Source organism: Vanellus vanellus (assembly GCF_965231255.1).
Source record: "Vanellus vanellus genome assembly, chromosome: 1".
In the NCBI taxonomy this organism is placed as follows: Eukaryota; Metazoa; Chordata; class Aves; order Charadriiformes; family Charadriidae; genus Vanellus; species Vanellus vanellus.
Genome location: NC_138905.1, coordinates 144,964,238 through 144,991,894, shown reverse-complemented (window position 1 = coordinate 144,991,894; position 27,657 = coordinate 144,964,238). Strand labels below are relative to the sequence as shown.

Sequence of the window (27,657 nt, the reverse complement as noted above, 5' to 3'; positions counted from 1 at the left end):
CTGAGTCCAGTCTGGGACTTCCCCAGTGCCTGCTGGTGACATGATCGTCATCCTGGGAGCTTGATATGGTTTTGTATATATTTCATTATTTTCTTTTTCTTTTATTATTAATATTTCATTAAAGTAGTTTAGTTCCTTCTAAACTCATAAGTCTCTCTCTCTTTCCCCCTCCTCTCCTTGAAGAGAGAGAGGTGGCCGACAATATCTGTCATTCCACCTGCGTGGCCACTCCGGCCCAAACCACGACACCCTTAACCTCATCCTGGCTGGCAGCACCAATTGCCAGTTTCCTTATTTCTCTGTGGCCTGCTAAAGGGTGCTCCAGTTCCCCAGGACCGTGTCTGGTGAGTCTCATCTAACAGTCAGCTGCAAGACGCAGTGACACAGAGGAGCTGCTTTCAGCACGGTGGATCGCTGCCCAAACCAAGCAGGAGGAGGCCTCACCTTGCCCATCAGTTATTGCCGCTTCCCACAGCATTTCCCATCGGCTCCCAGCCACCAGCGGTTTAGAGATGCTAACTTTCCAAGCTTGCCTCAGAGATATTTCAGCAAGTGAGAAGAACCACAAGTTACTCAACACAGTCCACAAAGGCTTCCTCAGTCACTGGGTTTAAGCAATAGAGTAGATGAGGTTAGATGGACTGAACCACAGCGTGCCCAGCATTAGCCATCCCGAAGGACTGTTTCTCATAAAGGAGATATCACGCTGAGTAATGAAAGGCCTCGCTTCTTTCAAGGAATAAAAATTGCATGAAGTATGCTTGAGTTCCTTCCTCGCAAAAGGATCTGTCGCTAAGTGAATGGGGTAGTCTGGGGAGGAGATCCATGCTATCTGTCTCCTGGCATCTTCGGAACAAAAATACCTAAAAGCTGTATCTGGAAGATCTTGTTTATAGTCTTTACACCAGAATAAACTGAGGTTTTGATGCAGAAAGCTGGATGAGATGTCTTGTACAAACGTCTAGAATACATACCTCCCTCTAGAATTCCCTTGCTAGCTCTAGAAATCTCCAACTCTTATAACACCAAAATATGATTTTTTCCCCTCTTAAGCACGAACTTAAAGTTTCAAAAAATCAAGGATCTCAATAATACTTTGTGCAACAGATATTAACAGTATTTTATCCTAACCTGTTTCCTACGGAACAATTAAAAAAATACCCTTGTTGCTAATGGGTTGGACTTGATGACCCCTTCCAAGTTAAGTAATTTGGTAAGATCATGCTGTAAATTTCCCTAATTGTCCAGAATTCAGCAGAACTAGCCTTCCAGAGTATCTACACTTTCTCCCTGAAAAAACAAAAGCAGTGGCCAGCATTGATATGTGCCTCTGTTTCACCTCAGTACCAGGTGAGGATGCCACCAGTCAGAAGCACCTCCTAGGTCAATTAGTTTGTACATAGCTCTAAAAAGAACCTGGCCAGATTGTATTTCTCAGCCTCAAAAGGAACGTGTCAATATATCACCCAAAGTCATGACATGGGCAGATACTACATAACAGACACCTTACCTGAGCCTAATACAATCTAATATTTCTAAATAGGTCCAAGGCCTTTTGATCTGGGAGATAAAAGAACAATACAATTCAAAACTGGAAGTTAGGCACTTCAAAAAGCTGAAGGTAGGCCTGGCAGCAGCAAGCAAATTTTTAATAGTGGTAAAAAAATAACCACTTCATAATGCATGGGATAGATTCTTCCTAAGTTGCATCAGATGCAGTTTTGAGGCTTCTTTTCTCTTCCCATAAAGGTCCACTGAAAGGTCTGCTGACCACTTTATCTTACATCTCATTGGGTTCAACTTTTTCAGTACACTGGATAAATTCTTTTTCCTTAAAATCTATCAGTTTGCTTATAGTGTACTTAAGAGTTGAAAGAAACAGCTCAACTCATGCATTTATTATGAAACTATTTCACTGACACAACTGTATTTTTCCCCACACCTTGCTGTTGTCCATTTTTTCCCTTCTACACAGCTGTACCTGTTGGTCTCTTATGTCACTTGTCTCTACGTTGCTCAATACCCTGTCACAGTTTAACCCTACTCATTAGATACTGATGAGTGGGAAAGCAGCAAAAATGTAGCTAAATCCCCGCTTCTGTCATTGTATATTTTAATGTCTCACAGCTTATGTCTGATCTATTACTACTGCACGGTTTCGGTTTGAAAGGCTCTACTTAGAAACTACATTTTAGTTAAACATCAGACCATTACTTAGGTAAGCATCTGTACTTTTCCCTCTGTGTGTAGCATCACAGGGAGTATACATAAGGACACAGGAGCTCTAAAGCTCGTTAAAGCATCTTATTTCCCATTTCCTCCGGACTCCTGCCCTTCAAAGTCTTTCTGCAAATCTGATGGAAACAAGGCAGGGAAGAATACGTTTTCTGGGGCACGAGGTCTGCATAGAAACATTGCACCTTTGTTCTGAAGCTACACCACGAAGAAGCGGGCATTGTTCAAGCATGGCAAAGACAATTAATATGCTGCAACATCTTAGGCAGGAGAGCTTATCCTACAGATGGATCAAGGAGTCCAGGTGTTTGGAAAGCTGTCCCCTGACTCTTCCAAGGATTCCAAAACCACATACTATTTTTGGAGCTTTTTCAAACCACCATGTTAAAACACCTGGGCGCTCTCAGCTCCTTCTGCTAGATATTGCCACAGGGGAGTATTACATATTCCTTATGCATGCCTTGATATAATTCACAAAAATAAGTGATCAATGACAACGTGAGAGCCAGGCATTCTCAATTAAGATCATATCAGCTCAGAAACAAATAATTTTTTTTTCTTTTATTCCTGCCAATTCTTAATTAAAACAGGTAAGTAAATGCCTAAGACTGCTGAAATTGAATTTGGAAACGCTGAAATTCCCAAAGACAAACTGTTATTGACATGTTACTGAAGAAACAAAATATTATTCGCTTTATGAATCGTTACTTTTGGCTTATATAAGAAAAGATTAATTTCTAGCCAAAACAAATTTTGCATTATAGTCCTGAGTCACTTGGTGAAATAAAGCTTTTAGATCTTCACTGTAACAATAAATAGTACATTAAAAAAAGGTCCAAAGCACAAAGCATACTCATGAATTCAGAGGCTGAACTGACTGTAATTAAAAAGTCTAACCTTTGCTCATCTTTAGAAACTGTTCCTGCATCTCATCCACTCTTCTCCTCTGCTTTCTGAAACTTTCTCAAAATGCACCAGTGACCTTTTAGTCAACAATTTAAATCACTCTTGAGACTAAATATGGAGATTCATATCATACTAAAAAAGGTGAAGGATGCATGTTTATACAGTTAATGTGTCCAATATAGCCAGCAGCACTCCCGCTGCAGTTGACATCCCAGTTATCCTTCAGCTATTGCTAGCTCTTCCACCATTACTTCTCAAGGCTTGGATCTCAAGGCTTGAGCAAGCTGGTCTAGTGGGAGGTGTCCCTGCCCATGGCAGGGGGCTTGGAACAAGATGATGTTCAAGGTTGCTTCCAACTCTAACCATTCTGTGATCTGTTTCTTGAAACTCTCCTTTGTGAGGTAAAAATCACGTCCCATGAAAGAGCAACTCAAAAATCTTCCATTTATCTAGCATTCTATGTTCATGCTAGTATCTGCATCACTTTCAGTTCAATGTATTTAGGTTAAAGACACACATCAAAGTATTCATAAATGCCTTTACAAAGCCTTTCGGATGTTCTTGCTGGCAACTCATGTTTCTCTGACGCCTTCTCTTACTCCAACAAAAAGGAATATATATATTTCCTTACTGCATTCACTTAAAATTAGCTTCACTTTCCAGACAAGGTTTCTGATCAGTCAACACAGCATTCCCATTGCTCTGTGTCTAACCACTTGCTCTTCCATCTTCCCAGTGGACTTGACACCCACACACTGAGGTAGTTAATACACAAGAGAGTTCCTGAATAAAATACCCTCTGTCCAAAGACAACACACAGCAGCAGCTTGCATCCAAGCGTGCTGCCTTCTTGGTGCCTTCAACGCCTCGCTTTTGCAACCCGTAAGCTTCATTCTTCAGTTCCACAAAGCTCAGTACAACTGTTATTATCAGATGAAGTTGATTTGAGGCACTGGCCATTTCCAAATCATGCTTGTTTGTTTTATTTGAGTATTTGCTGTTCTGTGCACACACCACTGGAGAAAAAAAAAAAAAGTCAGCCCAGGTTTCCAGTGTCAGGTTTGTTTGGGCCCCAAGGAGAACCCTTCCCTATGCACCTGAGTCTAAGGGCTGACTAACGACCCTGTTCTTCAGGAGCAGAGTTGTTGCCGCTGCCTGCTGCCAGTTCTGAGTGCTCTCAAGAGAAACGTAGTAGTTCATTTGCTTTGTACCCAAACAAGTGGTAGATGCCAGGTGTTATGAATTTTCTGTAAAACAGCCTGAATAGACAGGTGCTGAAAGTTACTGACAATACAGAAACGTTTAGCTTTACCAAAGCTTGGGAGGATACTTAGGAATTTCCTGAAAGACCAAGCAAAAGTATGCAATTAGGCAACACTTAACAGAGGAATGATTGCAGATAAGTGCGAGGTGTTGCATGAGGGTAGAGAAAAATAAACAACATTCTGGATGAGTGTGACCTCTTCAAAATAAGCTTATTAAAGGAAGGACTGCAAAATGCCTGCAACTGTATAGCCAAAGGGTGACTGAATTCAGCTAATGGCCAATCTTTACAGGCTATTCTTGCAGCAAATCGGAGCCCAGTACTACACAGTGTTTTCTAAGCAGTCAGACTGATTATCGTATCTGAACTCTAGCATATACAGAAATCACACTGCTATTCAGCGCTATACAGGCTAAATCAGGGTTTAGAAGCCTTCAAAAAATCCTTGCAATTAACTGTAAATTCATTGAAAGCAAAAATATTACAAGATACGCTTTCTAAAATGTGCAGCTGGATTACAGTTCTTATTGACTGAAGAAACCGAGAAATTTAAGTTGTGGAGGTTTTAGTAGTAAGTGCATACATGGGTGGGAAGAGCACCTGTATGCACGGCTATTGTGATTCAGATTTGAACGGCCATGAGACTCGATGCCTTTCAGCACATATTTATGTCCAACTGGGATCAAAATTGTGGCCTTCCTGGGCCACCTCCGAGTAACTGTGCAGGTGAATTGTTGGAATTGTTGCTTCATTGATGAATCTGGGGCAAGCCTCTAATTAAGGCAGTACGTGGAAAGAAACAGAAATATATTGTACTGTTTGAAATTATGAGGTAGAATCCCTGATAGCATTCAAGTCAATGGAAATTTTACTATTCTTTTCAAGAGGAGATGGAATTACAGCCCCAAACCCTATTATTTAGAAGGCTATAATACTTCCCCCAAAAGGGTTAGAAATATTTAGATGCAATCATATAGTAGCTTTGTGCTTCATGTTTACTGAATGTAATCATACAAACTGTTTAGGTGCAGAATCCCTGACATTTCTTCTTAGTTCTGCACAAATACAAAGTTCTGCTCTGGTCATATTATTATTTTTATTTTCCTATAACACTCACTTTTTAAGGAGGTGCTTTTGAGTTTCCTGGCCCCTAGCAGGGAGGGATACAAGTCAACTGGAAAGAAAAAAATGTCAAGAAAGAAACTGTAACGTTAAGGATTTTTTTAAATTCTGTCTTCCTAAAGCTCCAGTGTGGTTTCACAGGTTTCTACCTGCTTGCTGTTCATGTTCAGCATGAACATAAAACCACCAAAAGAACTCCCTGGATTTTAATAATGTTTGAGAACTGGGTCAATATATGCTGATAGAAGCACATCAAATGCATACACCAGCACCTGCCACAGAAGAGGGAGTGAAGAATGAACGGGGCTGCAAAACTTCAGTAGCGGTGATCTATAGGGCCCTTTCAATTTCTGATTTTACAAAATACCTTGAGTAGTGTGAGCCTTCAGTCCTTGAGTAGCAGGGGGAATCTCTGTGTCTCCACTCCATGGCATGGAGCCACAACCGCCTGTGGGGGTCCTTCTCTCTTGAGCAAGACCTGTGTCCTCTTCTGCCCATCCTCTGCTCTTTTAAGATGCTTCAGCCTTTCTGAGAGCTGGGAGATGCCTCCACCTAAGCGATGGCCTTTATCATCAGCCGTTAACGTAGCCATCCAGCTGCACTTGGAGTAGGCGCTGCTGTACCATCAGCATTTCCCTGGCAGCTGGCAGAGTGCAGGTGCACGCTCTCAAACAGCAATTCGTGCAGAGTGCTGCTCCTCCGAGCACAGCCAGCACGCACAGGGCTTCAAAACACGAGGACCTTCAGCCAAGCCAGGCCTCCTGCTGCTGTTTTCTTGCAGCATTCCTCAAGGGATCTCCTTGCTAAGCTAGACAAGGAGACAATGCCTGACTGTATCAGTGCTGGTCCAGATGGACAGCAACGGATGAGCAAAGACCTCTGTATCAAAGGCAAAAGAGATCCACGTTGTCAAGGAACTGGTTGGGGGCAGTTATGAAATTAAATAGATGGATAACTTGAGGATAAGTTCATACCTTTAAACTGCTGTTTCTACCCACTGACGCCAATTTCTGCCTTGCCTTTGGCAATCAAACTCAGAACTTGCAGGTCTGACTTATAAAAAAAAGGAAGCCAGAAACACATGTAATTGGGACTTCAGAGTAAAGGTTTGGGGAAAGGACGGTTGGATGGTTCATTGGGAAGGGAGAAGCTAGGGAGACACTGAGATAAAGAGGGAAGGAAGAGGAGCACAGGAAGAGAAAAAAACTCATCAGCAGTTATTTCATCCCATTTGGAGAAAATTAGCTTGATGATTCAGTCATTCCTTTTCTGGTTTTCAGTTGAATAATAGAAGTTATCTTTTAGGCTTTTCCCAAGGCTAGCATGATACCTCTTCCTAGGACACAAACACCCACTGGAGATAACATGTCACTCTTAGTTTGTGTTTTTTAATTTGACAGCTTTGAAAGTAATTTAACAGAATAGTTTCCAGAGAAAAGATATCATGCAATCCAGATCATCCATGTGTACCCTTCCAATCCTTCCAGTTGTTTTTCCTGGTTGGGCTCCACCTCAGAAGCCAGCTAAAGAGAAACTAAATAAAACTTAGCATATTGGATGAAATTTGCAGAATAGCAAATCACACTATTCCTTTAAAAAATGTCTTTTTTTTTTTTTCTGACTATGCAAGCACCATTAACCTGGGATCATTTTTAAAATTAAAAATGAAAAGGCATGATAAAAGTACAGGCTGTTCCCATTGATACTTACTGCTTGCTTGCAGTATGCAGACCAGAGAATGTAAGGCAAATCCTGTGAGAACACAAATACCAACTTAAACAGAAAATGAAACAGCAAGGTGTACATTACAAAGCTACATTTCCCATTCCTTTAAAAAATAAAAGAGAGAGAGAGACAGATAGGGATGGAGGAGAGTAAGGAAGGGAGGGAGAAGGGGAGAGGAAGAGAAACAGCGAAGAGGGAGAGAAACAGAGATGGAAATACAATTATGCCAGGAATGCTGAATGCTTTGGAAGACCTTTGGAGAAGATGAGGAAAGTTAAGTACACAGAATGGAAAGGAAAATATGCAATTTTCCGTGATGCAAAGGTAGGGAGAAATACGTAAGCTGAGGGCTAGAAAAAAGCCAATACCCTCTTACTTACTGCCTGGGGGATATAAACAGGACTGAAATCAAAGCATCAGCCTCGTGTGCACTGTGCTATCCCAGCTTGTGCCTTGTAAGCAGCATGGCTGTGAAAGCTGTGTCCCTGTTAAACCAGGATGTGACTCCGAGAGTTTCTCTACTGTGTTAGTGCCATGAATGCAACTTCCAACAACAAAATCCTGAAATATGGAGTGACTCCAGTTCTTTCCTCAAGGACTCAACTACTCAGTCTGCTTAACATATATGGTGAACAACCAGCCAGCCCTACAGATCATAATTTCTGGATATAATCTTACACTCCTTCAAACTTATGTGGCTGTAACCTCTTTCCAGGTTCTTCTTTCTCTCTGTCTCTATATGCTTCTTCATCCTTTTCTATTCCTTGTGTTGCTTTTCTCCTTAGTCTCCCCTTCCTCTCACTCTTAAGTATCTCTCAGCTTTGTTGGACTTACTAACTTGCATGTTAGTGTCTTACCTGCCTATTCTGGATTAAATTTAAAACTAAATAAAAAAAAAATATGGCCATTCAAAAAGAAAATGGACTATGGAATGTGGTATTTATGTTCTGATTTTTTCTCCCATCATTCTGTCCTCTCTGTTTTCCTTTTTTCCCCCACGTTCTCCCATTTTACCTGTCCAATTCAGCTGCTCTTTGAACATGTACGTATTTATTCCTTTTTATAGCATCCATTGTAGTAGGATGTTGACTTTCATTTAACTCAAAGAGTAAACAATATAGAAAAATGATTATCTGAAACTATTCTGCAAAATCTGAAATGTATCTGCAAAACAAGGAAATTGTCATATTCTTTTAAAAATAAAAAGTATTAATAAAAATATATTTTTTTCAAATCAGAGAATAATTTACTGCTGGTAGTGTAAATTTGTACAATCCCTCTGAGATGGAACTCTCCTTTTGTCACCAGTTACATATAATCTCACATAGTGCTAAACAGAAATTGAAAGAAAAACAGCACTAATTTTTCCCCTCTGTGACAACCAAAAGATGGTGTGTTTTAAAAGGTGTCTCTGGGTGGTTGCGATGGCAGCTTGTGGAAAGGGTCCACAAAGCCACGCAGCAGGGCGAGCACTGCTCAGGTCCATCCCCTGCCGGGCTGCACAGGACAGAGAGCAGGCAGGGACAGACCCACAACTGCTCTCGTTCCTTTCAGCTCCAAACCACTCCTTACACAACTGTCACCCGTGCATCAATCACCACACTGCACTGGACTCAAACTCCCCACAGCATGTGCTTTTACCATGGGCTGAAGGAAATTAATTAAATTACCTGTCCTGGCCTCATCCCTAAACTTGGGGCTGGTGGGTAGCACTGCTGTAGCTGAAGTGAGAGACCAGCCCTTTTGCATCCAGCTTCTGAAAATAACCCCTATGCAAACACTTTGGAAGCACAAAAGCATGGCTTTATTTCAGAATATTACCTTCAGAAACGAAGGTAAAATTACATTTAAGAGACTAAGGATATAGGTGCTAGTTTTTCATGCAGCCTAAGAATGGTATTTCTGGACTACCCTCATGAAGTTAACTTTGGCGCCAGCAATTTACATCACCTGATGAGTTCTTCTTCATCTAAACAGAACAATGACTAGGTAAGATCCCTACTGCAGACACCCACTAAAGGCTGTGTACCCGTGGCACAAGGCTGAGACCCCGGGCTCTGCCCCAGGCTGCCGCCTGGACAGCCTGCCTGCGAGGAGGCAGGAGGCAAACCTGAGAGCTCAGAGGGGATGAAGGACCTCTCAACTCAGCTCCAGATGGCTCCCCAAAGCTGCAGCTACGTTGTCCTGCCTGTCTCTATACACATACGCTGTCAGAATAGCCAGTGGGAGCCAGCAGAGTTACTGGGTGCCTAACACACCTTGGGGCCCAAATCTCCTCCAATAAATGCAAACATGGGCCTAAGTTCTCTACTTTTGACTGCACTGAGATGAAGAAAAAGTCCACGCAGCTCTGCTCTGCCCCACACAGCAAATGTAAGTTGCTATTCTCTGCAGTGTACACCATATGGTCACCTCACCCATGCTGCTCGAGGTGGGGACAGGCAGAATTATACCCTCGGTAACGTCATTTTCATTACTTGAAACTCAGGATTTATTCAGGCTTAATCACTATATATACCCAGCTTGGTTAACATGAATGCACCAATTTGAATTTCAGATTTATACAAAAAGTCACTGTTTGGCAGTTAATTGGATAATATGTGAATACTGCCACAAATTGTTCTCTTTTTCAAGAAAAAGCAAATATACTATTTTATCCTGCTAGGAGGATACACAGAAAAGGGTGCTGCTTTCTGAATAGCGTGTTTCCAGAGATACGATTCTAGCATTTAAAAAAAAAAAAAAAATCAAAAAAATCTATATTCTGTGTGTAGGACCAGCTGAAAGGGCATCTGGAGAGGCAAACACAATGTAGTTATATATCACCAGTAGTTGTCAAGGTAACTACAGGATCATGATTCCAGACCAAAAAATCATTTCGTAAATCTTCTAAGACAACAGTCTTCAGCCAGCCTTTTGAGATCATCTTCATTGGAGCAAGAGCCTCAGTAAGATTCTCAGGAGAACTGCTCAATACGTCAGCCTTGTAAGACATGCACCAGTTCTACACCAAATAAGTAGATTTTTTGAAATCTCTCTCTATTACCTATGGCCCACGGTTTCCAAGCATAAGGCCTTCATGGCACTGAAGATATGCTTTGCCTTCTGCGTTCAGAAATAAAGTCTTAAATGGAATTCCATTTGAAGATTTCACTTAGCCTGGGACCAAACAATTAATTTTGCATCATCCCAAAGTAAAAAAACCCAAAAAGATTGCTGGAAAGTAGGCTGACTCACATGAAAGAAGTGTTTTCCATAGGACGTTTCCATTTTGTGCCATTTTTTAAACAAAATCTCTTTTTAAATAAAATCTTCACAAAATTCTCTTTAAAAGAAAAGAAATTCCTTTATAGCATGCATTTGCAAATCAACAGAAAGCATCGATAACCAGCAGCTTATTAACTCAAGATTTTAAGATCTAGGTTCTAAAACAAAGATTGTCTTTGATAGTACAGTAGTCTGGGACATAAGAAACCCAGAAAGAGTTGGGATGAAAAGCCTTTGATCTGGATTGATCTCAACACAAACTACCACATTTCAAGTTAATCCCGTCTACAAGCAGGGGCACTTTCCCTGCTTTATTTTGCAGATATGAGTACAAAAATGTTTTTCTTTCTCTTTCACCAATAAACACTCCTGTCAAAACAGACACATCTATAGGAAATACTCTGTCTTCATGAAAAATTATTGCAATTAGGGCCATGAGATTTTTGCATGGACTGACTTTCAAGTGTAAAATATAAGCTAGGAGAAAGCTTGCAAGATTTTAGGTTGAAAAATTAACATTATACAGACCTCCAGTTCAGGAGCCCCCAACTGCCATGAAAAAGTTTTGAACAGGAGAAACTGCTTTTTTCCTTATACTACTTTATCCTTTCCTCTCCTCCAATACATACATCTCTTTTTTCCCCCGATATGCCATCAAATTCCTAAAGAAAGAAGTAGAGACACCGTACCACTTAAATGAGATCCATGTTCCGGGAAGTTTAGTAGCTGCAAATTATTCAAAAAAAGTGCAAGTGTGTGAGCCTAAGTGAACTGGAGTAGAATGAGGGGAAACACAGAGCAACTGCAAATCTTGGTGAGGGCTACTGAGATCTCTTTCCCTCCCAGGCCCACACATTTTCCATGCTTGGGAGGTAAAACACTGGCAAGGATTATTTTTCAGCTAGGTCAAACTAAATGATGGAAAGACAATTTGATTTATTTCGTCTCCTCAAGTCACATCAGTTGTGAAGAGCTACTCCTTCCAAGCAGCCTGAAGTCAACAGTAATCTTGGTAAGAGAAGACAGTGGCAGACATAGTATTAACACTAAATAAGGACCAAAACAGAGCTGGCCATTATCTTGGAGAAATTAATCAGGTGCTGGTAACAGTTCACATCACCTTGTCCAGAAACATTGCCTTGATATAGGAGGAAAAATTCAAATCCATACATGATTATTAGACATCAAATGATTCTCATGTTAGCTGTTTTGCTTAGTTTAAGAGTTTATCAGTCTCCTTAGGAGTATTTATTTTTCTTCTTACATGCAAGATTTTCTAGCACCAAGTACCAGAAAAGACTACAAAAAATGCTCTGGCATTACACACTTCCTGCAAGCCTTTAAATAATCTGAGAAGGGTTTCAAAGTGCACATGAGCATGTTAATTTCCATTCCAAATGTGAAAATGTGGCAGAGATGTCATGTGTCAAGTAATCTTGAACACATTTTATTTGAAACTTAGATTTTAAAATTTAGGCCTTAAAATAAAATATATTAGTCTATGCTCTGCATAGAAAAAGCTAACAAGAAGGGCAAGCTGCTCCAGAGTCATGGACAATATTTCCTGGCCTTTTCACACAGATTATTCCTCTCAGCATCAGTGTTTCTACACTCCTTCCCTCTGTTTCCACAGAATGGGTTTTACACTGCTCCAAAGTTCTTCTCAAATGCCCATTTCCTAAGACTGCATTATGGTCAAATTATTGCTGTTCTCACCACTATCTGTGACCAAGAGTCATCTTATGGGCACTGTAAAAACACTGATACAATTCCTGGAAGACCATGCAGCCCAGGAATCTGTGTACGGTACAGTATTTGTAGTCAGGGCTGGACAAATGAAACAGAGAGGGTTTCATGTGGTGTTGGCTGCTAAAATTTCATAGACTTAGAGAATTACAGGGTGGCTGAGGCTGGAAGGCAGCTCTGGAGACTGTCCAGTCTCAGCCCCTGCTCAAGCAGAGCCACCTGGAGCCCATTGCCCAGGACCGTGTCCAGACGGCTTTTGAATATCTCCCAGGACGGAGACACTGCAAACTCTCTGAGCAACTTGTGCCAATATCCAACAGCCCTTATGCTGAAGGAAAAAAAAAAAAAAAAGAAAAAAAAAAAAAAGAGTTTTCCCATTTTTAAATGGTATTTTTTACATTTCAGTTTGTGCCCATTGCCTCTGGTCCTGTCACTGAGCACCACTGGGAAGAGCCTGGTTCATAACTCATTTAAGAATTGGGACATCTATTCAGAGCTTTGACTCTTTGCCATTGAAAAATGGCCCTCGAAACACAAGTTAAGCATGGACACACTAGTGTTGGCCCTTCAGAGGTGCAGAGGCTCCTGTCTGGCTGCGCTCCCTCTGGACCCTCACCGTACTGCTGCAAGGATGGAGCTGACAAGGAAAGACCAGCATTGCCCGCATGCTCAGGTAGACCACAGTCTGGTGGTTCATTTGCAGCTCGCACCTGGAAGGTTACACACACAGCCCGTAAGTGCTTCAAATATAGGCTCTGCTTTTCCCATGTTTACTTCAGGCTGCAAGTTCTCCATGCTCCTGGCAGCTGGATCCCTAGCGCTGAGGCCAATGGCATTTGCACAGAAAATATTCTACTCGTTATAAGCAAATTAACTTCTAAAGCCCTACATATGACCCACGGAAGATAGGACTGTATAAAGTAGATCTTGGAAGAGAGATATGAAAGCATTCAAGAGAGAAAACAAATTGCCTCTTTCTTGGCTTTGTCTTTCAGTATTCCCCAGGAATTTTCTTGAGACCAGACAAGGTCTGGAAATAGCTCACGGAACATGCATGCAACTACTGCTCCAGCCAGAAAAAATAATGGCATACTATGGGAGGTGTCAAACACAGGAGCACCTCTATCCAGCCACTGCTTGACATTGTGGCTCTACAGGTACAAAAAAGAGGATCAAAATCCTGTAAAAGGATGAAATGGGAGCTTTTTCAGGCCTTGCAGAGGCAATTTCATTTTGAAATTCCCTTTCTCTGGTTTGCCTTCAGTAGGGCAGCACAATCAGCAAAATCCTAACCTCAGAGCTCCGGTCCCATTAGTCACACAAAGCTTCGGTGATTTACAGTCAGAAAATCGTTTCAAGACATCTGAAAGGACTTTGTTATTCTGCCTACAGCTACACCTGTGCACTTCTTTGTCTGTAAGTTTCAATTAGAAATAATTTAAATAAGAGAAAATCATGTTTCCTGGTGGCAGAGCCTGTTAATGAAATATGTTTCACATTTCCAATGGAAATGGGAATTTAGGAAACTAACAGGCAGAGCTTGTGCTTGCTTTATGAATACATTTGGTATTTGAAAGACTCTATACCTATCTCACTATCCAGATCTGCAGCTCACCTTTAGCTCTGAGAACCGCGTTTGTATTGCTCTTAATGTCTGAAATGCCACCCTGTTAAGATGATAACTCAATTTCTAAGGTATCTTAAGGAACACAAAAAATAGGGGATTCTCTATTGTTTTAAATGTCTGTAAGCGCTGAGGGGAAAAATCTTGTAACATGTTACACTGACAGGCAAAAGGAGAACAAAAAAGACATGCACAAGCAGGCTTAATGAATTTAACCATGTTTTTGCATCAAAGTATTACGTAAAACAAACAGAAAAGCAGGACAATTGATTTGCAAACTTATCACCTAAATAATTTTATCAGAGGGCTCTGGAGATGATACCTTTCTGTGGATTAAAATCTTTCTTGCTTAATACGGAGCAAAAAGTCACCAACTTTGCTGGGTAAGAGATATAAGTGCTATGAGCACAGAGAAACTGTCTTAGCCCCTGCATTACTTTCTTGGGCTCTAGAAAGGGGTCTTCAGTCCCTTGAGCATGTGGAGTGCAGTCTTTACAGACTTAGATTAACACATCCAATATTCTTCAAGATTCAAATATTTTCATATGGCTTGAATATACTTGATATAACCATAGTTGAGGCTACGGAAAGAAAAGAAATCTTAATTTTTAGGCAAGGTTCTTACACCCGTCATCAAGTGGCAAAGAAGAAGAGCTCCACAGTTCCACTCAGGGTCCTGCAAAGTGGCATACTGTCAGATCGAGACTTCATTACTCCTCACTCATGTCACCACCCTGTCTTTCAAAATGTCTTCATGAGCCTGGCGTTTCGTTGTAGAACTCTAACTGAGGGCAGTCCTTGACCTGCCAAAGCTAAGTACTGGAGATAATGCACCAGCATGAAAAAAGAAACCATGTAGATGGAAACTGCACTGTTATTGCTAGGAAACTCTTTAAACCAATCCTACAGGTCTTTCAGCATCAGCAGTGGCAGAGAAAGGATATGCCAATGGCAGGATGTGGTAGAAGGGGCAGAGTAGCCACGTCAGATCTGGCCACAAGCTCAGGATGTTACTCTTTTACACCTCAAAACTACACCATGAAAATGAAATCTGACATAAGCAAGTATAAACTCACACATGCTTATGCACACTTATAGAAAATACATCTCAACCACAAACATTTTCTACTATTTTTGACCAGTTGGATGATCACTTCCATAACGACATCTGTGAAACACCATGTCAAAGAAAAAGTCCCAGGTGACATTTTTGCACGTTTTAACAAATCATGGGTCTTTGCTGAATTGGCTTACACAACTCTGGCCCATGTGCTGGGAATACCACCATTGACTCTTGGGCAAAATCATATCTAAAAGTTTGGGAATTTGGGAACTCTCAGCAGCTGGCTTTCTCTAGCCTTCAGGGAAAGCCAACAACAAACAGTCTGGTACAGAGTGGAAAAACATGGACTATTTTGTTAAAACTGGTGCCTGACATACAGCAAGTGCCAATGGAGTAACCACCCATGAGTTATTCTGCAATTATGCTTGGTACCTATGAGGTAGATTATCTCTTCTTCTTTCAGGTAAACTCTTCGATCTCAGGTCTCTAATAACAAGGAAAATCTCCTTGCCCGTTAGCAGGTTACACTGCAAAAGGGAGCAAGAGACCTTCTCATCTCCTTATTCCCTGGCTGAGCCATATGTAGCACAAACATCCCAAGAGAAAGCTCTGGGAAAAAGCCAGGCTTGTTGAATGCATGCGAATTGCAGTGTTTCAAAGGTGATATCGTTCCTCCTACTGCTTGGCCCACACTGTCTTGATGTGGGTCAGACTGTAAATGACACAATTTGGTTGCCACCATGCTAACCTCTGCATTCCTCTGACTCCGAGGGAGAAAGTCTCTTCTTCTTTTCTCACCTGGCTTCAAATGGAAGCCTCATGAATGCTGTGGATTTAGTGCGTAGTTTTATAATTGTGGTTTTATTTGAATTGCCGCAAAAATGTTGGGTGAGATTAAACACAGGCTTCTCCTTTTGAAGAGGTCTGTGCTTAATATGACTTTTACACCCTGTTTTCTCACTAACTTTTAATTTTTTTTCTCCTTTGAGTCTACTTGCAACTTCAGCTCCTACACTGCAGTTGTGAGAGCCTTTCCTTGGTACTGTGCTAAGTGATATTTATGCATAAACTTTTGCTAATTGCTGATTCCATTGGCATTCATGAACCTACGATGGAATGAATGAAGCTTTCATTCATGTTTATATATTAGTTTCCAGCATTTGTATGTTTGTAATCATCAGGCTAAAACCAGCTTTCATTTGCAGAGATGTAAACTGAGGGTAACTGAGTCAGGAGATATACTCTATTATGTACATGGAAAGATTTTTTCCAGGATCATTGAGAGTTGAGTTTATCACAGAAACTTCCCAATTCCATAACTCAATGTAGTTTGTTCAGGACTGGTAACTACAATTATGGCTACATTAACAAGAGGTTTGGATCAACAGAAGTCAATCTCCAGAGCTCGTTTTGTGCTGGACACCTGACATAGGCACTTCTACAGGTTGCTGGGACTCTTTAGTTCAGATAAGTTCGAAGTCTGCTCCCGTGCACTAATCCTCTGTTACTGCTGTAGGTCACCTCCCAGGTTAATTCTGTCCAAAGAGAATCCAGGTCAGGAACTGCGGTGCCCTTCCTGATGCGAACCTGGACTCAGCAAGCATGCAACAGTTGAGCCTTGCCTGAAAAGTGCTCTCCTGATCTAACTAACGAACACACTAATACAGACACACCCTACCCGTAAATTACAGAGACTTACACAATTAGAATATCTCTGTGGTAATCCCTAGCTATCAACAATTTTCCCAGCCATATAATTGCTACTATTAACAACACAAGTTCCCAATTTAACAAATGGAAGCAAGATAAATGCCCACATCATTCTGGCTTCTCCCAGCTTTATGATTCAGAGCGTAGCAATCTGTTGCCCTTGGTCTTTTGGAAATAGTGCCCATGGGACAATTTTAATGACAATGCAGCACTTTTCTCATCTGTTCTGGATATCTGAGGACCTTGATTGCTTTATCACGGAGGAGGTTCTGATGGTCGAGTGTATTGGGTCTACCACGTCCCAAGGACCTGTACCTTACTCTCTTCCAATCAGCTGCCCATGTCCTTCCTCACTGTTTACACTTAGTAATAGGTAACTCAGCACAGAGACCCAAAACCAGGGAATACACCTAAACAGTCTGGAATCAGCAAGGAGAGGAACCAAGGAGGTTTCTGGTGTAGCACCAGGGGAGAGGACGGGTGGTAGGAAGAGGTGATGTGATACATTGCTTAGATTTTCTGTGTCCTATAAGGCATTGCTGCCTTGTAGGGGAACAGCCACAACTGCTTTCCTCTCCAATACTCCACCATCTTTTGGCATTGGCTCTGGTTTGAATGCCTCCAGCATGGGAAACCAGGCTTACTGCCTCCCTGTATTTCTGGATTCAGAAATTTGTCAGTCCTTTCTTCACGTCTTGCCGTGCTGCTGCTGCAAAAAAAGCATCACCTGTGTGCAGTCTTTTTATTATTATCCTTTATCCTTCTCTGAAACATGTTATTGCTCATCAGCTGCTTCATAGGAATCAATTATGTACATGCTTTGAATCTGACTTGTCCCTGAAGTGTAGATTATGTCAAGAAAAACTACTTACTCTTAGATAGAAGACAGAGCCCCAGACAGACAGTGGGCCAGGACGTAGAAGGATGATATCTCCTTAAAAACACTGTAATTACATGCATTCACCAAGCCTGGCCTTTTCCCAGAGCTGTCTCTGGGGTTGTTTGTGCTATGTATGGCTCAGCCAGGCAACAAGGAGAGGACAAGGTCTCGGTCCCTTTTGCTGTCTAACCTGCTAACAAACAAGGAGATTTTCCTTCTTGTTAGAGATCTGGATAGCAAACTGATGGCACCCACTCATATAGTTTGTCCATAGCAAAAGAAGGACAGCTATATTATCCTAATCCTTGATCATACTGGCTGTCAAGCAATACTGTTTCGAGTAGTTCTCCTTAAAGAGTCCAATATTCCAGGTGGGAACAGTTTCTGTAAGCAGTTTTTTCATATGGGCCATGAAAAATGCTCAAAAAACCCCACTCGGGATAATTGAGAATGTTTTCATGCAGTGAATAAGCAGATATTGAACTGCAGCTTTTGAAAAGGTGATGTGTTCACACAACCTAGTCTTGGTCACAGTATCTGCACACACATCCCATTACAAAGCAAAGTGCAAATTCAACACAGGACTGCTGCTTAGATTTGCACAAGTCCTTTGTACAGGATAATGCACTTGTAAATGCAAATAGCCCTCAATCAGTAAGAAATTCTGCAAAGGCAATACTCTTCCAGTTCGTTTTTAGGCCAAATCTGCCAGGACCTGAGACTACTAAAGCCTCAGTCATTACAGTTACAATGAGGAACAACTTCAGTCAACTTTAGATACACTCTTAGCTTCCTCAAACTGCCAGTTGTATCTTGACAAAGTTTATAGCTGAAGGTTAGAGTTAACTTCATTCAGAAAAGTCAAGAAAGACTGAGGTGCTAGAAAAGCCTGTGATCACACAGATGTGAGAAAACAAGACAGACCCTGGTTTATTCAGCTTCATGCAGGTCACGTGATGTAATTAATTCCAAATGGTTTTGGTCTCTGTACAGAAACTTCCAGCAAAAGATTTAAACGATGTAATAATTACCTTTTTCCTTTCATGATCCCTCTGACTATGTTTTAATTTATGATGCTTTTAACTAGCATACATGTATCCTGAGGCTATGATGGGTGTACATTTATTTAAGTCAAAAGATAAATCTTAATGAAAGGTTTTTTTAACACAATAATTAACGTATTTTGATCATCATAACAGTAATTATTAGAGGCACAAGAACAGAATGAGATGTCAGAAGAAGCCATGAAGATCCCAAATAGGGTGGAGTAGCAGCGCTGCCCTATTATTTTGCCAAGAACTGATACATCAAAGTGGCAGCAGTGAATCATCACACACTACTAGGAACTACACCCAGTGAATGCAAGAGATTGAAATATGAGATGCACTAACCTCCACCATAAATTGCAAATTATAATCGCACAGCAGATATAGCGCGCAATATGCTTTTTCTCATAGTTATCAAGCTATGCTTTCCTTATGCCTCCCCCAACATGACTGCTCCTTAGATAAAAAAAAACAAAAACCAAAACTACAGAATAACCACAAAAACATAGGAATTTTGGCTTGATATAAAAGGTCCATCTGTTTTTAAGAAAACAGTTTCATTTATTTTGTGATGGATTATAAGCTCTCGCCATGTGTCAAATAATACAATTGAGCAGCCTTGTTCTTTTAGAAACCTCATGTCCCCCCCAACAAAATCGCTTTTTTATGGCATTACACACACAATGGGAGCCAAGACCAGCAATGAAAAAGAGCACACCCACTCTTACCTGCTGTCCTCCTTCCCTTAGCAGAAATGACTAGTATCCTGATTTTCTGCCCAGCTATTAAATCATTGTGCCCATACACACACACAGGCAGACTGTAACTTGCAGACAACCCTTTTGCAATGACTACAGTAAAGAAGTCAAACAAAACTGAAAACATTTTTTTTAAAATATCCCACTCATTTTACCCTTATGTCAAATTTACTTTAAGAATTAGTTTCCCCAAACTAAAAGAAGTTTAACAATACACAATGGGATCTCATATAAAAGAAGATGCCAGCAAAAAGAGAGGAATAAAGAGTTCCTTAAAGGAAAGGTTATAGTGTGGTACCTTTTCCAGTCAAAGTTTCCTCTTGTATTTTCCTCACTGCTTCTTGGCCCTCACTCTCACTGTTTCCAGCTGTTACAATACAGAAAATGGAAAATTAGTGAGGCAATCAACTTAAGGACAGTGAATATAAGCATGCAACTATGAAGGGCTAACCACAGTGTAAAACCAGTACAAAGTTTTAAGTGAAAAGGCGTGACGCAGTACTGTCAGTCAGCAGACGTTTTCGAAGAGGGCTGTACAAATGCACTGCTGTTCACACAAGTTCTGCCTATTTCTCTCATTTATTCATACAAGATGTGACCATCTGCTGGCTGGACCAGCTGAACTGAGATGCGAATCTGTGAGTCAAGTGAATTACATCACATCCAGATTCCACAAAAGCTTCACTATAGTTTAGAGAGGACCTCCCCTCGCTCTTTTTCCAAATGAAGAATTTCACAGTTGGAGGAAAGGCCCCACTACCCTGGCCCAAACACTTAGGAAAAGTTTTACAAGCACCGACAGAAAATTAAACATCAAATAAATGCCTTTTGTGACATTCAGCTTAGGTGGACAGTTAATAATTGTATGACATGTGCTTGGCAATTGTTTTATAATAACTTATATCAAAGGAAAAAAAACAGGCACAAGCAAAATATTGTGCTTGGTAGTACAAGTTAATTTTTTTTAAATGTAACATTCCATTTAACCATCCACAAACATTTTTCATAGCTTCACACATCAAAATATCTATTTTTTTTTATCTAAATTGGATATATATACCAACACTTCTTTTGAATTTAATGAAGTTTCCTTTTCAATTTCCTGATTATATAAACCTCTGGCTCGCTTTCCATACGGGCTTTATCTTGTGCCACTCTGCAAGTGTCCTGTCCTCTCATTCACTTGCTAGCTATGCAGCAGATATTTCAGGTTTTCGACTTTTTTTCTCACTTTTTTTTTTTTAGTAACAGTGAATCAGTTCTATCAAAGATAAGGAAAGAATCACAGCATCACAGAATAAGTTGAGCTTGGAGGGGACCTCAGGAGGTCATCTGGTTCAGCCTCCTCCTCACATTAGCTGGTATGTGCTTGTATTTACTTTAAGATGTTATAACATGCTTTATAGTGCTATTAAACTGGATTAATTTGATCTCGCAAATAATGTGTTCCAAAAGTCGGAGTAAGCCCTTTGAGATAGATTATGTGTCATCCATTGGTTGCACTAGGTGAAGGTTCAGAGTACTGAACAGAGATTTTTGGGACAGTCTGATGACTTTCAGGAGGTAGGCTAATGCATTCTTTTGAGGATGGAGTTTTTGCTGTGCTTCTGCAATAAGAAAAAATAATTTGCAATACATATTTGTTTTCATGATATGCAAGAGGACTCAATATTTACATAAATGTAGCCAAAATAAAGACATTTAGCATCCCAGATACTAGAGAGAAAATAATTCTCACATAAAACCTAGAGTCATACTGGTCTGTAACTGTTCCCTATAAATTTCATTAACTGTGGAATTATACTGCTCAGACTGACCAAGAAAGAAAGAAAAAAACAAAACAAAACAAATCAAAACAACAAAGCAGACATTTGGAGTATTTTCTTCTTGCTGTTGCTTTTTTTCTCCTTTAAAACTATCCAACCTTGTACAGAACAGAAACATTCAGCTTGATTCTAATTTCCAGATATAGATGCAGTGTCAACAAACAAACCCTCCAGTGAAACTGCCATTTCTGGGGAAATCTGTGCACAGGAGCTACGGGCAAAGGATCAGTTTTCTTCACTGTTTCATCTCAAGTGATGTACCACAGTAAGATTTCAAACTCAGTGTGTTATTATAACGCATAGAGTTAGTCTAGAAACAAAAATATTTTGGTGCCAATTGTGTGAAGGTCTTATTTGATTCCTCTTTCATTTAGCACTCCTCATGCAGAGAACAGCCTTATTAAAGCCTTCAGTGTCTTGATTTAACTCTCAGTATGTTCACTTAATTTGTTCTTTTAAAAGAGCTTGTGTTCAAAACAAATTTTAATTTGCTTTATTTTGCTGTTATATAAATGGTTATTCATTAAAGCTCAGTGCCTTCCAAATGAGCTCATTTTATTCATATTTGCATATTTTTCACTGTAGACCACTGGGAAAAAATAATTATTTTGCTAAACAGTCACTTCAAATGTCTGTTTCCAGCCTGATTCAACAGAGTTTGAAAACCAGATTCTGGAGCCTGGAGTACTGCGAAATTGAAATAACCTCAGTGAAAGCTGCTACTGTAATAGAGGGTTTTGAAATACTTCTTTCAAAGAAAATCTTATAAGAAAGAATAAAGACACTGAACAAACAACCAAAATCCTTAAAAAAAGGTCAAAGATGAATATATCAGAAAGATACCATAAGACTGGGAGAGTAATCTACGTTTCTGAGTTAGCTTAAGGAAATCAGCATCCCCTCGCTGAGGATAGATGGGAGAGGAAAGGGACATTGCACTGCTGTACTGCTTCTCTCCCAGTGCATCCTTTTGGGATCCTCTAAGCAAAGTGAGTGGTAGGCATGAAAAAGAACAATCTCCTTTTAAGTGCTGCATTAATTATTTGAAATTCGCAAAATACTTTTTAGGTCACCAAGCTAACACAATTGGCTTTAGATTGGAAAAAAATCAAAAATAATTTGTATCGTCTTGATGAAGACAGGTCACTGAAGGGAACAACCTTCAAGCATATTGAGCAGAAGTACAGCGCTCTAACCTAAGGAGGGTGACAATTTACTATACGAGGGTCAAATTCTTACCACCATCAGCTGATTTAGATCCTCAGTAGCGTATTTGTTAGTGATTCTTTTAAAAACTTTGTGATAAACAGGAGAATACTCTGGCTGGACTTTTTGCCAATGATTCACCATAATCTTCATACTTTCACATGCCAGAATTTATCCATTTTAAGCACTATAGTTTAAGATCTGCCTACTCTGGAGTCAAGGTTTGGAGGCGAGGATAAGAAAGAGAAGACAGACCATGTTTTTTATGCAGTGAGGGAACCCGAACAAAAGCTTTGAGAAAAAGGGATTCAATGTCTTGAGAGCTTAGATCATCAAAGTACCCAAAACCATAATAGTCTTGCTTTTCATGCTAATTTAAAGAGTCTATTGGGAACTCAAAATAGATATAGTTGTCTTAAGAACTGTTTAGGCAAGCTGTTCAGTGCCCTATCTGATGTTTTTCTTCTACTAAGTCCCCACAGAATAGTCAGAAATTCAGATGAGACTGATTCAAGAACAATGCTGACTCCAATCAATTTGTGAAAATACAACTAATAACATAAAAAAATTCAAGGCTGAATGGATGCACCTGTATAAAATAAGATGTCATTGAATGACATAAAAATTCTAAGTTTTAGTAAAATACTGAAACTCATGTTGACAAAATATGTGTAAAATAGATTTAAATACAACTTTTAGTTAAAAAAAATTGACTCTCCTCTTCGACATTCATCTACACAAACACCAGAAGTCAAAGCACGTTAATCTAAAGCCACCACAGAAATACATAGAAAAATTCTTATCAGCAGGAATAGGCTTTGGATCTTACACTAAAGGTCAAGCTCTGTCCTCTTAATCACTTCAGTAGATCCTAACTGTGAAAGTTATTTCCAGGATTTCAATAGAATTATCACAGGGGATTGCTCAGCCTCAATAAGGATGGAAAAAACACAGCCCACAGAAACCCAGCACAGCTGGGAAACATTTACACTATCGCTAGTTAAGGGGTCCTGATAAATCTATGTGTAATCTTTATATAACATTTTTAATTTCTTTGAATGTGAAACTCTCTCCAAAAGAATGTGCTACTCATGCTCATAATTTATGTACAAAATTGATCCTGATAAAGAAGCAACATCTTTTCCGATTCATGTTTTGCAAAAATAGGAATTTGCAGTCTTGATATTTCAAGGGAATGTACTGCAGGGCATTATAAAGAAATTGAAAATAGTCTATGAACAACAATACAGCCTGTAAAGTTTAAGGTTCACTGGACAGAATAAACCCACAAATCCCAAAAGCCTTTGCTTACCAAAGTTAGCAGGGGGAGAACTTCCCACCTTTCAGCAGGAAAACACAAAACAAAACGCAAATAAAAATTTTTTGAAATGAACACCAAGAAGATGCAAACCACCCAGGACACAGTGGTCTGGAGAAACACCCGACCCCTCCAGCCTGGAGCACGAGATCCACCCTGTGTATTAAGTGTATTACCAGAAGAAGCTTGGTGGTATTGTAATAAATTCTGTATAAATGTATACCATCTGATTAAGGAGTTGCAGGGGTGATGGTTAGGTGTCCTTGTGCAACAGAATATAAAAAAGATTTCAACTGCAAATTTGTATTAAAGTGCCTCCTCAGAGTAGCGTTATGGTTGAAGGGGAACCGATTTCATTGGAGCACTGGCCTGAAGACAAGGCTTGCGAGAGCACCCAAAGCCTCAAAAGAAAAACAAAAAGTCCACCAACTATATCCTGGGCTGCATCAAAAGCAGCGTGGACAGCAGGTCAAAGCCAGGTTGGATGGGGCTTTGAGTAACCTGGTCTAGTGGAATGTGTCCCTGCCCATGGCAGGAGGGTTGGAACTAGATGATCTTTAAGGTCTCTTCCAACCCAAATCATTCGATGATGATCCTGTCAGCTGGCATTATGAGGATTATGATTTTGTGAGTGTACACGGCACTGCACAACAAATAGCATGGGCCTGAGAGAGAGAAATGACTGCCCCTAAAAAGGTCTGAGGATGAGAAATTTGAACTCAGTACAATATGACTGTTTTTTAAAGAAATTGATAATGTCTTCAATAAAAAAAAAAAAAACAACCTTGTTTAGGATAAAGGAATATAGATCTGGGGTCTCGCCCATAAAACTTCCAAGTCATGAATTTGTTACTCAATAAAGCCATATATGAAGATGTGACCTGGCATTAAAAAGAAAACCAAAACAAACAAACAAAAAAAAAACCATTGAGAAAGTGATACAAAGCTTCTTTATGTCTAGAGGTACCACATGTCCTTTGTCATTCAGTTCATCATACAGCAGTCACAATTAAATACATGCTTCTGACATGAAAGGCAAAAGTATCATTGGAAGTGTTCATTTGAGAAAAGAAGCAAATCTGAGTAAGAAGAAGGATATTGGTTTGCAGACAGAAAAAGAAATCATCATTCTTGCCCTAGATTTCAGCAACTCAGCTGTTCCACCAAGAAGTTAAGAATGACCCTGTTTAACAAACCAAAGACACATCCAGACAAGTGCGCCATTTCCAACAACAACCCATAGCAGGTGCTTAAGGAAGAACTATAACTGACAGCATTAAGTCTAGGAGTGACGCTTTCTGATACACCCTCCCAGTAGCAAGTAGTTTCAGAGATTTCCTGAATGAAAAGTCATACCTACCCTTTCAATGAACCTACCTCCACTACTTCAACTAATTGCACTTTCAATTTATTCAAGCACCTGGTTGCCAAAGGGGTTTGGGACAACAAGCTCTGTGATTTTGTGACACACCTTATTACATTTAAAAGGTTGTGCTTCAGTGGTGGTTTTTGGTGGTTTGATTTCGTTTGTTGAGGGTTTTTTGTGTTGCTGGGTGTTCTCTACTTTGTGCACAATAAGACAGAGAATAACCACTTCTCATTCACTTTCTCTATATATTGCATGACATCACACCTCAGTCATCTGTTTGCAAGCCGAAGAACCTTTGTTTATTAGCACAGAGCCATTCCATTCTCCTCACCATCCCTCTCTTGTTTTTTCCAGTTTTACCAGACTCCTTTTGAGTATTTACAACAGGATGAACCAATGATTTCTACAAAGGAAGACGGACGCTTCCTGTTCTGTTTTCATCTTCTTTCCTGCTAAGTAATAAGATTTTATTTGCCTTTTTTACGGGCATTGAATATTGAAGATGTTCTGCAGAGAGCTTTCGACAGTAAATCACAATTATTATTTTTCTGAGTGGTAGTAGTTAATGTAGATCCTATTGTTGTAAATATATAAGTGTGAGTTTTTTCCTCATATGCAGTACTTACATTTACTGACACTCAATATTTATCCATCCCTTCATAACCCAGTAATTCAATATTGCGAGATTCTCCCCTGTTCTTCATGGTAGTTAAGATTGCACAGGATCACAGGATAGCTGAGGCTGGAAGGCACCTCTGGAGACCATCCTGTCCCAACTCATTGCCCAGGACCATGTCTGGTCAGGTTTTGAGTATCTTCAAGGATGGAAACCCCACAGCATCTCTGGGCAGCCTGTTTGACCACCCTCAATGTAAAAAAAATGTTTTCTTACGCTTAAATGGAATTTCCTGCCTTTTGGTCTGTGCCCATTGCCTTTTGTCTTGTCACAGGCACCACTAAGCAGGTCCTGGCTCCGTCTTCTTTCCTGTCCTCATCAGGCAGAGGGACAGGAGCCTTCTCCTCACCAGGCTGAATAGTCCCAGCTCTCTCAGCCTGTCCTTGTATGTCAAATGCTCAAATCCCTTAATTATCAATAGTCAAATTAATTTGACTGTTCTAAGCACATTCACTGTTCACCTTTTTTTCTGTATCTGTCTTTTATAAATGTACTGAACACATGTTTGTGAGATCAGGAGTCCCTTTGCTCCATCCCAAAGCTAACAAATAATTCCTAAATGTTGTTTTCTGTCTCCTAATCAGTTACTACTCTACAAGAGATCTTTCTCTTATCTCAAGATAAGCTAGCCACTTTAAAATCTTTTGGCATGAACCTTGCCAAAAGCTTTTGAAAATCAAGATTACATTATTTCACACGGTTGTTTAATTCTTCAAAGCATTTAATAAATGCTTAATGAATAAATTCAATAAATGTCAAGAAAAACTGCACTAACTCCTCCAAAACTTATCATAACATATTTAACTCCGTACTTTTTACAATGTCTGACATTTTTTTCAATATAAAAATCACACTTACTGGACTACGCATAACGTCATTCCTAAAACTGCCCAACAGTCACATTTTCCCACCTTACACTTCTCTTACAGTAAGGATAGTTTAAAGTCCTATGCAGAAGATACAGGTCCAGAAATACTTTGATGCTATTGAAGGATTTTGGTTTTAATCACAACAGCTTGTTTTAGACTGTTTTCATTTATTTTCTGATGGGTGATACTGCATTTATACTGAGTTTGTAATAATCTCCAGACTATTCATAGGCACTGCATCTTTTTAGCTGTTGATTTTACATACTTCTTTTCTAAAAGAGCGAGTGAACAGTGGTTGCCTGGTGGAAGGCAACCAGTGATGACAGACCACATTTTCAGATTGAAGACTCCAAGTCCGCTTAGTTGTTCCTCATAAGGATACTTCTCCATACCTGTGATAAGCTTTTTTCCTCTAAACCATTTCAATCTCTATGCTATGCATTTTGAAATGTGCAGACCAGAACTCAACACAGCATTTAAGGTACTGGCACATGAAGGATTTATACAGTGACAAACTCATGCTGTCTGGTTTGTTTGTTCCTTTTCTTACAATTTCTAATATTTGCTTTGGTTTTTTTGCAAGCTATTGTGCACTGAGTTTTCATAGAACAGTCTAGGAAGCCTCAAGATCTCCCTCCAAACTGATGATGGTCAACTCAGAACCCATTATTTCTTTTTCTGGAGTTGTTTTCCCCATGTCCTCCATTTTTCCCCATATCCATCACTCCATATTGTTCTACTCTGAATTGCACGTGCCTTTTAATACTTAGCTTCTTATGGTCTTCCCAAAATTCTTGACACACATCCCTGGTCTTTATTACTCTGAATAATCTAATACAATTTGAAAGACTTGTGTTATCACTTTCTGCTCCTCCTCTAAAATTATATGTTGAAAGCATGGGTTCTAACACATATCCCTGTTCAACTGCAGTGGTAACACCCTCTCTACTAAAAAAATAAACATTTATGTCTATGTTCTGTCATAACATGGAATGTTACTGTATGAATGTAATGACATTTGTACTTATCCTTCGAGCTGTGTAGTGT

The 27,657-nt window shown here is 39.9% G+C and overlaps 1 protein-coding gene across 1 annotated transcript in view; it reads right to left on the bottom strand.

The window, feature by feature from the left end:
- The window catches only part of DHRSX (dehydrogenase/reductase X-linked), a gene marked incomplete at its 5' end in the record, with an annotated part of 141,815 nt that overhangs the window by 102,257 nt on the left and 11,901 nt on the right, over window positions 1-27,657 (bottom strand). The window contains one exon of the mRNA XM_082491803.1: window positions 19,645-19,713. Within this exon, the coding sequence (XP_082347929.1) occupies window positions 19,645-19,713 (69 nt within the window). The remainder of the gene's footprint in view (window positions 1-19,644; window positions 19,714-27,657) is intronic.